We start from the raw sequence: 17,368 nt of genomic DNA, 5'->3' as shown, positions 1-17,368 counted from the left end.
TTATTTATTTATTTATTTATTTATTTATTTATGTATTTGTTTATGTATTTGTTTATGTATTTGTTTGTTTGTTTGTTTATTTATTTATCGGATTTGTATGCCGCCACCTCTCCGTGGACTCGGGGCGGCTAACAACAGTGATAAAAACAAAATGTAAAAATCCAATACTAACACAGCTAGAAACCCTTGTCATAACCAACACTTTGAATTGTGCCTGGAAATTGATTGGCAACTAATGCAGACTGCGGAGTGTTGGTGTAAATGGGCATACCTGGGGAAGCCCATGATTGCTCTTGCAGCTGCATTCTGCACGATCTGAAGTTTCCGAACACTTATCAAAGGTAGCCCCATGTAGAGAGCATTGCAGTAGTTGAATCTTGAGGTGATGAGGGCATGAGCGACTGTGAGCAGTGAGTCCCGGTCCAGATAGGGCCGCAACTGGTGCACCAGCCTTCCCCCATTTAGCCACCGCCTACTGACCCCCAGACATCCATGGCCCCCCTTTGACTCCCAGCCATTTATAGTGGTCTTCCGATATTTGAGGGTCCGTCACTGAGGAGATGGGGGTCGACCTATTTGCTGGAGCCCCCAAGAAGGCAGGACAAAGAGCAATGGGGGAGAAGCCAGCCCTGTCCCAACAATTCAAAGTGCTGGTTATGACCTACAAAGCCCAACATGGGACCCTCTTCTATCTCATGTATCCCAGCAGAGTCGGCCTTCTCCAGGCCCTGTTGGCCAGACAATGTTGACTGGCGGGGCCTGGGGGAAGAGTCTCCTCTGTGGTGGTCCCCAGCCCTCTGGAACCGCTCCTCCCTCCTGGTCTTTCGTAAAGCCTTAAAAGCTACTTCTGCTGGCAGGCATGGGGGCCGTGGGTGATGAGTTGGTCTCTGGCCGTTACTAGATACGATTGGATTGGATTGAATGGGTGTGAGTGTATATGGGATCTTTTAAAATGTGGTTTTTTAGTAATTTTTTATAATTTTTTCTAGTTATTTAGATTTCTTGCATATTGTTGTACGCTGCCCTGAGTCATCTCAAGAAGGGCGGCATAGAAATCTAACCATCAAACAAACAAACAAACAAACAAATAAAATGGTGCCCCCCACTCCCCGCCCCTCCAGCCGGCACAGAAGGATATCATGGCCGATGTATCAAAAGCGGCTGAGAGGTCAAGGTGCACCAGGATAGAGGACAAACCCCTGTCCCAGGCCCGCCAGAGATCATCCATCAGCGCCACCAAAGCCGTTTCCGGGCCTGAATCCTGACTGCCGAGGGCCTAGAGAATCGGCTTCTCCCAAGAATCACCCACCACAGGGCGGCTGCGCAAGAGTCCGTGGACGCAATCAGGGTGGCATGACACTACGTGCATCTTGTTGCCCGGAGCGCCATTTCGTAAATCTTAATGAAAGCACTAAGGAGTGTTCGGTGGGATTCGGCTTCACTTTTCCTCCAACGCTTCCCTAGACGTCTCTTCTGGCGTTTCCTCCCCTGGAGGTCCTCAGTGGACCAGGGGCTTCTCCAGGGTCTGTTGCCACAGAGAGGTAGGCAAGGTGCAATTCGGTCTAGAGCCTCCGTCGCAGCCGTATTCCAGGCCCTGGCAAGGGACTCGGCCGAACTGGGTACAGGTGAATCCCGCAAAACCCCACGCGCCCTCTGAAAGCCCTCTGGGTCCGTCAGGCGCCTGGGGCGGAACCGACTAATTGCTTCCGCCTCCCTGCGGTGGGGGGAGGAGGATTGGAGCCTTAAAATCAAGCCGTAGCAGGAAAGGCAAGATAGCCGAGCCCCAACTGCTCGGAGAGGGATGCCGTGGTGTCGAGAGAGTGTCGCTGCCCAGGGCCCAAAACCTCTCTGGACGTAGTCGGACTGGCGAAGAATTGAGGGAAATAATGGCTACCACTCAACAAAGGGGTACAGGACCACCACTCACTGCACTATTTCAACAAAACGGGGCTGGGGGGGGTGTTTCCAAGAATATGGCTGAGGTCAGTCATGTCCCCTCCACCCTTGCATCTGGGCTTCGGTCATAGAGAGTCAGGGGTGAGAAGAGGGGGGCGTGGCTCCCACTGGCCCTACTCATCCTGGGAGAGAGTTTGGAGGCCTCACCCCCGTAAGGGAGGCAATGGGTGCAGACGTGGTGGGGGAGGAGAGAGAGTATTTGGGAGAGGGCCTGGATTTCGCACATCTTTGGGGCTGGGTGAGCTGCCCAAGGGGAGCTCCGAATCCGTGGTGGGCCCCGATAGGCAGGCAGAGCCCTGGGTGCCTCTGAAGGTCCCGGCCAAGGTTGGAATGGAAGGAGGAGCGCACAAGAGCGGCTGGCGGTCAGCATCCCAGTCGGTCAGCATCCCAGTGTCGGGAGGGAGGACGGCCGTTGCGGCTCTCCTGCCTGCCTGGAAGCCGAGGGAGGGAGGGGAGACGGCCGGGCATGGGGGGGGCAGGGGAGGAGGAGGGGGCATACGGGGGAGGTGCGTGTGGGGGAGTGTGAGTGTTGGGGTGGCAGTTCCAGAGGGCAACCACGCCACAGTGACCCAGAAAGCCGGGCAGGGCAGCCAGCCACTTCCTCCCCAGAAGGAGCTGCATGGGGCCCATTAAGTGGGGCGTGGGAGGAGGCCTGGGTTGCCCAACTGGGGCAGACTTCCAGGATGCAGCCGGGTGTTTGACTGCAGCCAAAGTGTTTCCTGAGAAGTGGGCAGGAGACAAACAAGGAGGAAGCCGCAGCCGAGCGCCACAATTCCCAAACTGGAAAGTCAAGACAGGCAGATACCCAGCAGCGGGAGAAACACCTTCGGGAGGGGAGGGGAGGGCACGGCCGGCGCTACCGGCAAGCAGAGGGGTGGGTGTGTGTGGGTGTGTTGTGGTGTGGGTGGGGGCAGGGGGATGACGAGTCCCAGGACTTTGCAGCGCACGGCTCGAAGGAGCCCTAAAGTGGGAAGGAATTACTGGGGCTGAGCACCCCACAGCGGGGCAGGTAATGTGGGGCGTGGAGCGAGCTGGCATCGAAACAGCAGCACCCTAAACTGCCCAAGCACCAGGAGGAGGAGGAGGAGGACAAGAGCACAGCTGGATCCACGGCCAGAAGGGGTGAGTGTCCAAGAGGCAGCTGGGGGGTGGGGGGCAGAGGGCTTGCTGGGGGGTGTCCCACCTCCCCTCAGGTGGGCTGTCTAGGGGGTTGGGAGATGTGAGAGGCCAGGAGGGAGGAAGCAGGTGGGGCCAGAAGCAGCTGCAGATTGAATGGACACAGGAGGATCCAGTGGGGGGTAGAGGAGAGAGAGGGAGGGGGAGAGAGGGAGGGGGGGGGAGAAGGGAAGGAAGGAAAGGGGAGGGGAGGGAGGAGAAGAGAAGAGAAGAGAAAAACCCGTCTCTGTTTGGGTGAAGGTCAACCAGGAAAGGGCCCAATCAAAGTGATGACCTGTAGGACTTTGCTGGTGGGGAGAAGCTGCCAAGAGGACCCTCCCTGGAGCCCAGCCCTCCCCTCTCCAAGCTCAGGGCTCTCAGCTCAAGCAGCTGCCAAGGCCGGGGGGGGGGCGGGGGGGGGCAGGAGCCACTTCCATGAGTAGAAGGCCAGGCTGAAGAGAAATGGGGGGTGGGGGGTGGGGACACAATGAGGGGCAGCGGGTGGGAGCTGCGGAAGGGCAGTCGGGATCCTGAGGCCACTCAGGTGACTTTGGGCCCCCTGCTGTGTCCTCCCCCCCCCCCGGAGCCCTGCTGGGGAGTGGAGGAGGGGCAGCTCGTGTGCAGGACCCCCAGGGGAGGGGAGGGGGCAGTGGGCTAATGGGGTGCAGAGGCCGCCTCTGGGAAGTGGGTCCACCTGAGCAGGTGCTGCTCTGCACTTCCTCCTGCAGCCTCCCCCCCCCCGCTTCCTTGTCCTGCGTGTGTGTGTGTGTGTGTGTGTGGGGTGACTCTTGGCCTCGGAATTCCACGGAGGAAGTGGGGCCGGGCATTATTCCTGCAGCCCAGAAGGCGCCTCCTCTGCCTCGCCCCCCCCCGCCCGGCTGCACCTCCCACTGGGGAGGAAAACTGGTGTTGCGCCTATTAGAGGAACCGGTTAATTACACCCCCACCCCCCGTGGGTCGTTTTATAGGCACCAGCAGGAGCCGCCTGGCACCTCATTCCGGCCACTGGATCGCCCAAGGAAGGCGCCCGGCTCTCCGGCTGAAGCACTGAAGGGAAGAGGCAGCCATGGCAGGTGAGAGGCCGGGGGTGGGGTGGGGGTGGGGTGGGGGAGTCCTCTCGGCCCCTCTGGCTGCCAGGGCTGGGGGTGAAGGGGCAGAGCTCCCGCCTCAGGTCCCGGCCCAGGTCCCAACGGGGGTTCCCAGCCCTCCTGGACACAACGGAATGGACCAGAGGGTAGAGGACAGGATAGGGGATGGAATGGAGGAATAGAATAATAATAGTAATAGTAATAGTAATAGTAATAGTAATAGTAATAGTAATAGTAATAGTAATAGTAATAGTAATAGTAATAGTAATAGTAATAGTAATAGTAATAGTAATAGTAATAGTAATAGTAATAGTAATAGTAATAATTTAATAGTAATAATTTATTAGATTTGTATGCCGCCCCTCTCCACAGACTCGGGGTGAATAGAATAGAATAGAATAGAATAGAATATAGCACAGGGGATGGAATGGAAGAATAGAATAGAATAAGGAATATACAGCAGAACAGGAGAGAGCATGGAATAGGAATAGGAGCAAGGGGCCTTGAAGGTCTTCTAGTCCCACCCGCTGCTCAAGTAGAAGGACCGAGACCGTTTCGGACAAGGGACCATCCCTGAATGGACCCTCCCGGACCCTGGCTCTGCAGGGGTCTCTTGTGGCATGGCTGGTTTGGCCGCCCAGCCGCCCTGGAGGCCTCCCTCCCCCAGCCTCCCCAGTGGCCCCTGTGGGGAAGAGGGGCATCCCGGGGGGCTCAGGGGGGCACCTGCCAGAGAAGAGGGGGCCACTCCCTGGGGTTGGTCTTCCTGGCCTGGAAGTGAGGGGGTTGGGGTGGGGAGGGGGAGCAGCGGAGTCAGAGCAGGGGTCTTGTGCTCACACACAGACAGAGAGCCGAACCCCCCCCTCCCCCTGCCTCTGGCAGGATTTGCGGGGGCCCCACCCCCGATTTTCCTTGCAAGGGGAGGGGGTGGGCAAGCGCTACGCAGCATCTCCACCTCCTGCCCCTCACCACAAAGGCCACGAGACCCGCCACGGCTGGGGCACGGCAGGGGCCGGAAAAGGAGGGCTGCCCCCCCCCCGGGAAAAATGTGCAGTGCATCCCAGGCTGCCGGGGGGGGCCACGCGACGGCTGGAAGGGAGGCCACGTTTCCTTGTCTGCTAATTGGCTTTTCCCTTACAGCCTCTCCTAGGCCCTGTGTCATGGGCCACAATTATAGCACATTAAATGTGTCTACGGCCCTGGACTCCCGCTAGCAATTTTTAACAATTGTCAAAACATTTTAAGAAGCAAAAAATACGAAACCAAACCAGCATAAGAAACCAAACCAGCATAAGGCAAAAAAGAAAAGCGGGCAAAATAAAGAAATCCAGAAGAGAAAAAACAGGAAGGAAGGAAGGAAGGAAGGAGAGAGGGATGGAGGGAGGGAAGGAAGGAAGGAGGGAGATAGGGATGGAGGGAGGGAAGGAAGGAAGGAGGGAGGGAGGGAAGGAGAGAGGGATGGAGGGAGGGAAGGAAGGAGAGAGGGATGGAGGGAGGGAAGGAAGGAAGGAAGGAAGGAGAGAGGATGGAGGGAGGGAAGGAAGGAGGGAGGGAGGGGAGGGAGGGAGGAAGGGAGGGAAGGAAGGAAAGAAAGAAGGAGAGAGGGAGGGAAGGAAGGAAGGAAGGAGGGAGGGAAGGGAAGGAAGGAAGGAAAGAAGGAAGGAAGGATGGAAGGAAAGAAGGAAGGAAGGAAAGAAGGAGAGAGGGGTGGAGGGAGGGAAGGAAAGAAGGAAGGAGGGAGGGAAGGAAGGAAGGAAAGAAGGAAGGTAGGAAGGTAGGAAGGAAGGATGGAAGGATGGGAGGAAGGAAGGAAGGAAAGAAGGAGAGAGGGATGGAGGGAGGGAGGGAAGGAAGGAAGGAGTGAGGGAAGGAAGGAAGGATGGAAGGAAGGAAGGAGGGAAGGAAGGATGGAAGGAAGGAAGGAAAGAAGGAGAGAGGGAGGGATGGAGGGAGGGAAGGAAGGAAGGAGGGAGGGAGGGAAGGAAGGATGAAAGGAAGGAAGGAAGGAGGGACGGACAGACGGAAGGATGGAAGGGCGGAAGGAAGGAAGGATGGAAGGAAGGATGGATGGAAGGAAGGAAGGATGGAAGGAAGGAAGGAAGGAAAAAAGGAGGGAGGGAGGGAAGGACGGAAGAAAGGAAGGACAAAAGGAAGGAAGGAAGGAAGGATAGAAGGAAGGAAGGAAGGAAGGATAGAAGGAAGGAAGGAAGGAAGGAAAGAAGGAGAGAGGGACGGAAGGAGGGAGGGAGGGAAGGAAGGAAGGGAGGGAAGAAAGGAAGGAAGGAAAGAAGGAAGGAAGGATGGAAAGAAGGAAGGAAGGAAAGAAGGAGAGATGGATGGAGGGAGGGAGGGAAAGAAGGAAGGAAGGAGGGAGGGAAGGAAGGAATGAAGAAAGGAAAGAAGGAAGGAAGGAAGGATGGGAGGAAGGAAGGAAGGATGGGAGGAAGGAAGGATGGGAGGAAGGAAGGAAGGAAGGAAAGAAGGAGAGAGGGATGGAGGGAGGGAGGGAGGGAAGGAAGGAAGGGAGGGAAGAAAGGAAGGAAGGAAAGAAGGAAGGAAGGATGGAAAGAAGGAAGGAAGGAAAGAAGGAGAGATGGATGGAGGGAGGGAGGGAAAGAAGGAAGGAAGGAGGGAGGGAAGGAAGGAATGAAGAAAGGAAAGAAGGAAGGAAGGAAGGATGGGAGGAAGGAAGGAAGGATGGGAGGAAGGAAGGATGGGAGGAAGGAAGGAAGGAAGGAAAGAAGGAGAGAGGGATGGAGGGAGGGAGGGAGGGAAGGAAGGAAGGAGGGAGGGAAGGAAGGAAGGACGGAAGGAAGGAAAGAGGGAAGGACGGAAGGAAGGATGGAAGGATGGAAGGAAGGAAGGAAGGACGGAGGGAAGGAAGGACAGAAGGAAGGAAGGAGGGATGGACGGACGGAAGGACGGAAGGAAGGAAGGAAAAAGGAAGGAAAATGGAAGGAAGGATGGAAGGAAGGAAGGAAGGATGGAAGGAAGGAAGGAAGGATAGAAGGAAGGAAGGAAGGAAAAAAGGAGAGAGGGATGGAGGGAGGGAAGGAAGGAAGGAGGGAGGGAGGGAAGGAAGGAAGGAAGGAAGGACAAAAGGATGGATGGATGGAAGGAAGGAAGGATGGAAGGAAGGATGGAAGGAAGGGAGAGAAGGAGGGAAGGAAGGAAAGAAGGAGAGAGGAAAGGAGGGAGGAGGGAGGGAAGGAGGGAGGGAGGGAAGGAAGGGAGGGAAAGAGGGAAGGAAGGAAGGAAGGAAAGGAGAGAGGAATGGAGGGAGGAGGGAGGGAGGGAAGGAAGGAAGGACGGAAGGAAGGAAGAAGGAAGGAGGGAAGGACAGAAGGAAGGAAGGAAGGATGAATGGAAGGAAGGATGGAAGGAAGGAAGGAAGACTCCCTCCTCCCCAGGGGCCTTTCTGAAAGGCCGCGTGTTTAGAACACAGGATCACCGGGTGGCACCAGGGGGACCCCGGAGGTCTTCTAGTCTGAGTGATGGATGAGCAGCTGATTAATGAGAAAAATACAGGCGGTACAAATCTAATAAATTATTATTATTATTATTATTATTATTATTATTATTATTATTATTATTATTATTATTATTATTATTATTCTGGCGGGCTCTCTGGTAGAATCCTCCCAAAAATTCACAGGTACAAATTTCAGACACACACACGTTTGAAAATCCAAAACAATGTTCTTTATAAGGAAAATTCACTTAAACCAAGCCCTCTTTTGGTATAGCCAAGAGCCCTCGTCTCCAAACAAACTGGTAAGTTGTACAAGTCCCTTATCAGTTCTGTGATACTTAGCTTGCAGCTGTGAGGCAATTCACAGTCCTTCTTCTTTCACAAAGTGAAACACACTTTGCTCTGGTTTAGTTTCAAAGCGGGGAAAAGTCAGCACACAAAAGGTCAAAGTCAGTAAAGCAGTCACGAAACACAAGGATCAGATAATCCTCCACAATGGCCAAACCCACAGGCTGCTCTTTATAGCAGCCTCACTAATGACCACAGCCCCACCCAACCACAGGTGGCCTCATTTTCTTTGATAACAATCTCTCAGTTGTTGCTGCCTATGCATCGCTCTCCACATGGCTGTATCATTAACTCTTGTTCTGAATCCAAGGAGGAGCTAGAGAATTGATCTCCTTCTGAGCTGTCTGCCACACTCTCCTCCTCCCTGTCACTCATGTCTTCTTGGTCAGACGAGCCTTCATCAGCAGATTCCACCGGGGGCAAAACAGGCCTCCAGCATGTGGATGTCTCCCCCACATCCAGAGTCCTTGGGGCAGGAGCTGGGCCAGAGCTCACCACAACAATTATTATTATTATTATCATCATCATCATCATCATTATTATTTACTACAGTTCACTTAGTGACCATTCGGAGTTACAGTGGGACTGGGGGAAAATGGCATGACCGTGTTTCACACTTACAACTGTTTATGATTGATTGATTGACTCAATTTCTAGGCCGCCCTCCTCCCGAGACTCAGAGCAGCTTACAGCATAAATTACATGTTTAACACAGAAATCAGAATTACTCTAAAACAACATGAGCCTTATAAAAAGCTTAAAACCATTTACATCTCCTACATCAATCTGCCACACCAACTCTCTGGGGCCGGAGTCAGGTGACCAGTCCAGCAACCCCTGGCCGGTCGGCACAAATGTCTTTTCAAGTTCTTCCGTAAGGCCGGCCGGGAGAGTAGGGGCCATGCGGATCTCCCGGGGGGTGCTGATTCCAGAGGGCGGAGGCCACCGCAGAGAAGGCCTCGCTTGGCTGTCGAGACCTGGAGAAGGCCGACTCTGCAGGCCCCGTGATCACAACGCAGAGCGCTCGGCAACTGTTTCGTAGCTCGTTCAGTCTTGCTGCGACCCCCCTTTGTGACCTCCTGACAAGCGAAGTCAATGGGGGGGGGGGCTTAACAACCGTGTTCATCACTTCACCACCACGGCAGCGATTCAATGAACAACAAAGAAGTTTCCGAAATGGGACAAAACCCACTCACAACCATCTCGCCTGCCAGCCTAACTTTTGGCTCGGTTGTGTTGTGAGTCGTGGACTTCCCCCTTGGTGCGGCTGCCCCCCCTCCCACCGGGGGTCTTTTCCCCGACCCACAGGGGGAGGGAGGGAGGGGGGTCTCGGAGGGGTGGCTCAGCTTCCCCTGTGCCCCACGGAACCACCAGGGGAGGCACGGATGCAGCCAGGAGGAGGCTCTGCTGATTTCCTGGTGGTCTCTTCTCCTTGCTGCGCAGAGTTGGTCCCCACGCAAATCAACTGGCAGGTGCCCAGTAATTCTCAGGCCCATCGCTCCAGCTGCTTCACTACCACGGAGCTCTGTGTCCGCCGCGGGCAGAAGCTCGACTTCACGCTGTACTTCAACAGGGCTCCGCAGGCAGGGGAGAGCCTGGGCTTCGTGGCAGAAACGGGTAACAGCCCCCCCCAGCCCCTCCAAAGAGACCTCAGGGCCCACCGGGGAGCACCACAGGGAGGGGGCGCAGTCCTGGGCCAGGAAGCTTACCGGCCCTTGAGTGTCTCTGCCTCGGGGGGGGGGGGGTGAGTCCCAGGCCCATGGGCAGGTCCCTCAGGGGGGTGTCAAATCCAACCCCTTGCTCGCCACGGATGTCTCCCACCCAAGGAGCCCCCCCAGGTACCCCAGGCCCCGCCCGTAGCCCCTTTGAACGCAGTGGAGGAAGCCCCCCACCCCCCCACGTTGCCTCTCTCGTCCCCGGCAGGCCCAGGCCCCTGCGAGGCCCAACACACCCGGTGTGGCTTCGCCCTCTCCAACAGCCTGGCCGAAGGGACCTGGTGTGCCGTGCAGACGGTCGGTCAACGGCAGCTGCATCAGCTTCTCCATGAGCAGCTCCTGCAGGGCGGCCATCGGTCACTACAAGCTGAGCCTGCAAGTGACGTGCGGCAACCAGGTGTCAACCAAACTGCTGGGGAAGTTTGTCCTGCTCTTCAACCCCTGGTGCACAGGTGAGGAGGGGGGAGGGGCCCGCCCCACCCGCGCAGCCCTTCTCCCAGCCGGCTGCCCAGCCATCCGCGGCCCCTTTCCTGCCCTGAGCGGCAGCAGCCTTTCACTGGCACCACCAGGCCAGGGAGGGCCAGTAGAGCCCCCAGCCTCAGCCTGGGCTGGGAGGAGTGGGGGGGGCACTCGGAGGGGGGGGGGCAGGGGCAGAGCAGAGGCTGGCTGGGGTGGGGGCTTTTCACCCGCTTCTTTCCTTGCAGGGGATCTGGTTCATATGGCCAACGAGGCAGAGAGGCAAGAATATGTGTTGAATGAAAACGGCATCATCTTTGTGGGCAATGCCAACTACATTGAAGCCCGTGGGTGGTACTACGGCCAGGTCAGTGGCTGAGGCATATCTCGGGGGGGGGGCAGGGCCAGTCACTGCCTGTGATGATGTGCACCCTCTGACCCAGGTGAAGGCTGTTGGGGGGGGACTGCTGTCTCAGGAGCTCCCCCTACCCCCCACCTGTTTCTCTGTGCTATCTCTGGACCACGCAGGGCAAACTGGCCCCACCCAGCACATAAGACGCCCCTCTGTGCCCCCCCCCCCCAGCCTGCTCTGGCTGCCCCAGAGAGAGTCCTGCTCAGGTCCTCCTCCCCGCCCTCCCACTCCCCCGATTCATGTGCCGGAGTCAGGCTTTCCGGAAGAAGGTTTGCATGCCGTCCTGGCCAGCGCTTGGCCTTCCCTCGGCTGGGGGCTCATGGTGTGGCACAAGGGGCGATGCCACGGAGGCCATGGTGGGCTACCTTACCCAGCGAAGGCCCCTTTCCAGGAGCTCCGGCCCTCCTGTGGCCCCTGGAGGGGCTGCTCTGCATCCGGGACTGGAGGGGAAGCCCAGGAGGCCCCTCTGGAGCAGGGGGCAGCACGGAGGGAGGCCCCAGATCCGGTTGTGGTTCTTTTGGGGCTGAGCGGGGAAATTTCCTCTCGGTTCCAGTTTCAGGAGAACATCCTCAACATCTGCCTCCACTTGCTGAATCTGAGCCTCTACCATCGCCAGGACCCGGCGGGTGACGCCTCGCGGCGGAGCGACCCCCGCTATGTGGGACGCGTCATCAGCTCCATGGTACGAGCACAGGGGCCAGCGGGGGGTGCTGGGGGCTCGGCCTGTCTGCCTGCGTCTCTCCTGGATGGCTTCTGCTCCCCTTTAGGTCAACGGCAACGATGGCGACAACGGGGTGCTGGAGGGCAAGTGGAGTGAGGATTTTGCCCACCACGAGAACCCTTCCCGGTGGGACGGCAGCGTGGCTATCCTGAGGAAGTGGGCACAGGGTGGCTACAGGCCTGTCCAGTACGGGCAGTGCTGGGTCTTTGCTGGCGTGGCAGGCACTGGTAGGCAAGCCCGGCAGAAGGAGCGGCCATGGGCCAACCTGGAGGGTGGCATCAGCCAGGCCAGGGCAGCTGGGCTTCCCTGGCTCACCCTGCGCCCCTCTCATTTGCAGTCTTGAGATGCTTGGGAATCCCGACGCGCCTGGTCACAAACTTCAATTCTGCCCACGATTCGAACTCAAACCTGAGTATCGATAAATACTATGATCCTGCCGGAAAGAGCCTGAAGATGGGACAAGACTCAGTGTGGTAGGGGCTGGCAGACAACTGGTCAGGGACGAGCGTCTCCAGACATGAAGAGGCTTTCCTTTGGCAGATACCTTAACCCCAACCCCTAACCCCTAACCCCTAACCCCTAACCCCTAACCCCTAACCCCTAACCCCTAACCCCTAACCCCTAACCCCTAACCCCTAACCCCTAAACCCAAACGCTAACCTGTAACCCTAACCCCTAACCCCAACCCCTAACCCCAACCCCCAACCACATTTCGGCGGAGTCTCTTGCTGTGGCCTGGAACAAGGCTGCGACGGAGGGTCTTGACCGGATTGTGCCGTTGCGACCTCCCTGTGGCATTAGACCCCAGAAAGCTCCTTGGTTTCTCCATAGAGAAGCAATGGAGGAAGAGTAAGTCCGAGGCTGATCGAACACTTGTAAGAGCTGACATTAAGACTAACAAAGTAGCGCTAAAAGTGGCAAGATGCGCATATCATGTCGCCTTGATTGCATCAGCGGAATCTCACCCGGCCGCTCTATTTAGGGTGACCCACTCACTTCTTAACCAGGGGGGAGTTGGGGAGCCCTTGCAGAGTAGTGCCGAGGATTTTAACACGTTTTTCGCTGATAAAATCGCTCAGATGCGGGCAGACCTCAACTCCGATTGGATAACAGAGTTGACAGACAATGAGTCAGTTGATGTGACTGGGGCCCGTCGTGGTCTATCTGTCTGGGAGGCGTTTGACCTGGTGACACCTGATGAAATGGACAAGGCCATGGGAGCTGGGAGTTCCGCCACCTGTTTGCTGGATTTTGTGTCCCACCTGGCTGGTTTCGGCCAGCAGGGAGGTGACACGGAGCTGGATCCAGGAGATTGTTAATGCTTCTTTGGGGAGGGGGTTCTTCCTGGCTCCCTACAAGGAGGCACTTGTGCGCCACCCCCTCAACAAGCCTTCCCTGGACCCAGCCATCCCCAACAACTATCGTCCAGTCTCCAACCTCCCCTTTATGGGGAAGGTTGTTGAGAAGATGGTGTCGTTCCAACTCCAACGGTCCTTGGAAGAAGCCGATTATCTAGGCCCTCAACAGTCGGGATTCAGGCCCAGCTACAGCACAGAAACTACTTTGGTCGCTTTGATGGATGATCTCTGGTGGACACGGGACAGGGGCTTGTCCTCTGTCCTGGTGCTTCTTCACCTCTCAGTGGCTTTCGATACCATCGATCATGGTATCCTTCTGCGCCAGCTGGAGGAGTTGGGAGTGGATGGCACTGTCCTTCAGTGGTTCTCCTCCTACCTCTCTGGTCGGTCGCAGTCAGTGTTAGTGGGGTCAGAGGTCGACCTCTAGGTCTCTCCCTTGTGGGGTGCCTCAGGGGTCGGTCCTCTCCCCCCTGCTATTTAATATCTACATGAAACCGCTGGGCGAGATCATCGGGGGCCTGGGCTGAGGTATCATCAGTACGCTGATGATACCCAGCTGTACATCTCCACCCTATGTCCAGTCAACGAAGCAGTGGAAGTGATGTGCCGGTGCCTGGAGGCTGTTAGGATCTGGATGGGTGTCAACAGGCTCAGATTCAACCCTGACAAGATGGAGTGGCTGTGGGTTTTGCCTCCCAAGGACAATTCCATCTGTCCGCCCATTACCCTGGGGGGAATTACTGACCCCCTCGGAGAGGGTTCGCAACTTGGGCGTCCTCCTTGATCCACAGCTAAGATTAGAGAACCATCTTTCGGCTGTGGTGAGGGGGGGCATTTGCCCAGGTTCTCCTGGTGCACCAGTTGCGACCTTACCTGGACCGGGGCTCACTGCTCACAGTCACTCACGCCCTCATCACCTCGAGGCTTGACTACTGTAACGCTCTCTACATGGGGCTACCTTTGAAGAGTGTTCGGAAACTTCAGATCATGCAGAGTGCAACTGCGAGAACAATCATGGGCTTCCCAAGGTATGCCCATGTTACACCAACACTCCGCAGTCTGCATTGGTTGCCAGTCAGTTTCCGGTCACAATTCAAAGTGTTGGTTGTGACCTACAAAGCCCTTCATGGCATCGGATCAGAATACCTTCGGGACTGCCATCTGCCACACGAATCCCAGCGACCGATTAGGTCCCACAGAGTTGGTCTTCTCGGGTCCTGTTGACAAAACAATGCCATCTGGCGGGACCCAGGGGAGGAGCCTTCTCTGTGGCGGCCCCGACCCTCTGGAATCAACTCCCCCCCAGAGATCAGGCCTGCCCCCAACCTCCTTACCTTTCACAAACCCCTAAAAACCCACCTCTGCTGCCAGGCATGGGGAAATTGATTCCCCTCGGCCGTCCCGTTTTAATTATGGTTTGTTTGGGATGTTCGGTTGTTTTTAAATTAAGGGTTTTAAACTGTTTTGTTTTTAATCATTAGATTTGTATTGTATATTGTCGTGAGCCACTCCGAGTCTTCGCCTAACGGTGGGAGAATTCAGGCACAGCTGAGGGAGGGGCTCGTCTCTCTTTCCTAAGAGCCCCCCAGACCACGCCAGGCCCCTCCATGGCAGATGGAAGGCCAGACTGGGGCCCTTTGAACACCCCAAGTGTTGGAGCGCCCCCCCAGGTCCCCCAGGGAAGACGTTCCACTGGTAGATGGTTCTGTCGGGAACTTCCAGGTTGCTTATTTCCTCCATTAGTTTCCACCTGTTGCTGCCTGTCCTGCCTTCAGGGGCTTTGGGGAATAGGCGCCCCCCCTCCTCTTTAGGGCAGCAGGCGAGGGGGAGGGGGAGGAAATGAAACTAAAACGGATCAGGAAATGGCCTCTGTTCTTCTCATACAGTGCTTCTTTTAGCCCAGTGCCGAAAGATTTGCAGACGGGGGGACAGGTTGTGGCCGAGACACGTTTCCAGTCCTAAAACCATGGGGGGGGGGGGGGAAGGGGGCACCTGGCCAGCAGAGAGGGGAGTAGAGTGGGGGTCAACGCTGACCCCTTCCCTCAACACAGCCCAACCAAACGTGGCCCCTTCTGTGTGCCCAATTCCATTGCTGTTCTCACACGTCCTGGGTCTTTGGGGGGGGCAGCGGGGGGGGGGGGGGGCTGTTCTCTCCCAGCTGCCCTGATTGCCCCCTGACTCAGCAGCAGCTCCCTCGTAGGTATATAGGGGGGCTGCCCCCCCAAAACGAGATCCGTCCTTGGGGCTGTTGGGTGCTCCAGCTTGGCCGTTCTTCTCCCCTTCCACCCTCAGGGATTATCACGTCTGGAATGAAAGCTGGTTTGTCCGGAGGGACCTGGGCAACCCCTACTGCGGCTGGCAAGTGATCGACGCCACCCCACAAGAGAGGAGCCAAGGTAGGTCCAGGCGGTCTGCCCTCCCCACCCCTGGCTGGAGCCCCAGTGCAGCTCCCGACCACCGAGCACTGCCACTCCTCCTCCTCCTCTTCCTCCTCCTCCTTCATGATCTACTCCTCGCCTCCATCATCATTTCCTCCTCCTCTTCCTACATCATCATCTCCTCCTCCTCCTTCATCATCATCCTCCTCCCCCTCCATCATTTCCTCTTCATCTTCCTCCAACATCATCATCATCATCTCCTTCACCTTCATCATCTCTTCCTCCTCCTTCATCATCCCCTCCTCCTCCCCTCCTTCATCATAATTACCTCCTCCTCTTCCTCCATCTCCTTCTCCTCCTAATCCTTCATCATCTCCTCCTCCCCTCCATCATCATTTCCTTCTCCTCTTCCTCCATAATCATCACCATCTCCTCCTCCTCTTCCTCCTTCATCATCATTTCCTCCCACTTAATCATCTCCTCCTACTCTACCTCTTCCTCCATCTCCTTCTCCTCCTTCATCATCTCCTCCTCCTTCATCATCTCTTCCTCCTCCTCCTTCATCATCTCCTCCTCCTTCATCATCTCTTCCTCCACCTCCTTCATCTCTTCTTCCTCCTCCTTCATCATCTCCTCCTACTCTTCCTCTTCCTCCATCTCCTTCTCCTCCTTCATCATCTCCTCCTCCTTCATCATCTCTTCCTCCTCCTCCTTCATCATCTCCTCCTCCCCCCTCCTTCATCACCTTCTCCTCCCTCTTCCTACATCATCATATCCTCCTCCATCTCCTCCTCCTCCTTCATCATCTCCTCCTCCCCTCCATCATTTCCTCTTCATCTTCCTCCAACATCATCATCATCTCCTTCACCTTCATCATCTCTTCCTCCTCCTTCATCATCTCCTCCTCCTCCCCTCCTTCATCATAATTACCTCCTCCTCTTCCTCTATCTCCTTCTCCTCCTAATCCTTCATCATCTCCTCCTCCCCTCCATCATCATCTCCTCCTCCTCTTCCTCCTTCATCATCATTTCCTCCCACTTAATCATCTCCTCCTACTCTACCTCTTCCTCCATCTCCTTCTCCTCCTTCATCATCTCCTCCTCCTTCATCATCTCTTCCTCCTCCTCCTTCATCATCTCCTCCTCCTTCATCATCTCTTCCTCCACCTCCTTCATCTCTTCTTCCTCCTCCTTCATCATCTCCTCCTACTCTTCCTCTTCCTCCATCTCCTTCTCCTCCTTCATCATCTCCTCCTCCTTCATCATCTCTTCCTCCTCCTCCTTCATCGTCTCCTCCTCCCCCCTCCTTCATCACCTCCTCCTCCCTCTTCCTACATCATCATCTCCTCCTCCATCTCCTCCTCCTCCTTCATCATCTCCTCCTACCCTCCATCATTTCCTCTTCATCTTCCTCCAACATCATCATCATCTCCTTCACCTTCATCATCTCTCCTTCCTCCTTCATCATCTCCTCCTCCCTTCCTACATCATAATTTCCTCCTCCTCTTCCTCAATCTCCTTCTCCTCCTAATCCTTAATCATCTCCTCCTCTCCTCCATCATCATTTCCTCCTCCTCTTCCTGTTTCTCCACCACCATCATCATCTCCTCCACCTTCATCATCTCTTCCTCCTCCTCCTTCATCATCTCTTCCTCCACCTCCTTCGTCATCATTTCCTCCCACTTAATCATCTCCTACTCTACCTCTTCCTCCATCATCATCACCATCTCCTCCACCTTCATCATCTCTTCCTCCTTCATCATCTCCTCCTCCTCTTCCTCTTCCTCCATCTCCTTCTCCTCCTCTTCCTTCATCATCTCTTCCTCCTTCATCATCTCCTCCTCCTCTTCCTCTTCCTCCATCTCCTTCTCCTCCTCTTCCTTCATCATCTCTCCTCCTCCTTCATCATCTCTTTCTCCTCCTTCATCATCTCCTCCTCCCCTCCTTCATCATCATTTCCTCCTCCTCTTCCTGTTCCTCCATCATCCACCATCTCCTCCACCTTCATCATCTCCTCCTCCTCTTCCTCCATCTCCTTCTCCTCCTCCTCCTTCATCATCTCCTCCTCCCCTCCATCATCATTTCCTCTTTCTCTTCCTCCATCATCATCACCATCTCCTCCACCTTCATCATCTCATCATCTCTTCCTCCTCCCCTCCTTCATCATTATTTCCTCCTCCTCTTCCTCTTCCTCCATCATCATCTCCTCCTTCTCCTCCTCCATTTCCTCCTCCCCTCCATCATCATTTCCTCTTTCTTTTCCTCCATCATCATCTCCTCCACCTTCATCATCTCTTCCTCCTCCACTTTCAT

The 17,368-nt window shown here is 55.8% G+C and overlaps 1 protein-coding gene across 1 annotated transcript; it reads left to right on the top strand.

The window, feature by feature from the left end:
* Nucleotides 1-4,152: 4,152 nt before the first annotated feature.
* LOC139163449 (protein-glutamine gamma-glutamyltransferase E-like) lies at nucleotides 4,153-15,074 on the top strand (the record flags this gene model as incomplete). The annotated part of the gene is given in 9 exon segments (XM_070744250.1): nucleotides 4,153-4,184; nucleotides 9,460-9,633; nucleotides 9,940-10,034; nucleotides 10,036-10,183; nucleotides 10,436-10,554; nucleotides 11,153-11,281; nucleotides 11,367-11,547; nucleotides 11,658-11,793; nucleotides 14,971-15,074. Coding segments are annotated over 9 exon segments (1,093 nt in total), but the record flags the coding sequence as incomplete, so codon positions are not given.
* Between the last annotated feature and the right edge of the window lie 2,294 nt (nucleotides 15,075-17,368).

The sequence above is a fragment of the Erythrolamprus reginae genome, chromosome 3 (assembly GCF_031021105.1).
Source record: "Erythrolamprus reginae isolate rEryReg1 chromosome 3, rEryReg1.hap1, whole genome shotgun sequence".
Lineage (NCBI taxonomy): Eukaryota > Metazoa > Chordata > Lepidosauria > Squamata > Dipsadidae > Erythrolamprus > Erythrolamprus reginae.
Note: the sequence above shows the minus strand (reverse complement) of the source record. Positions and strands in the feature narration are given on the sequence as shown.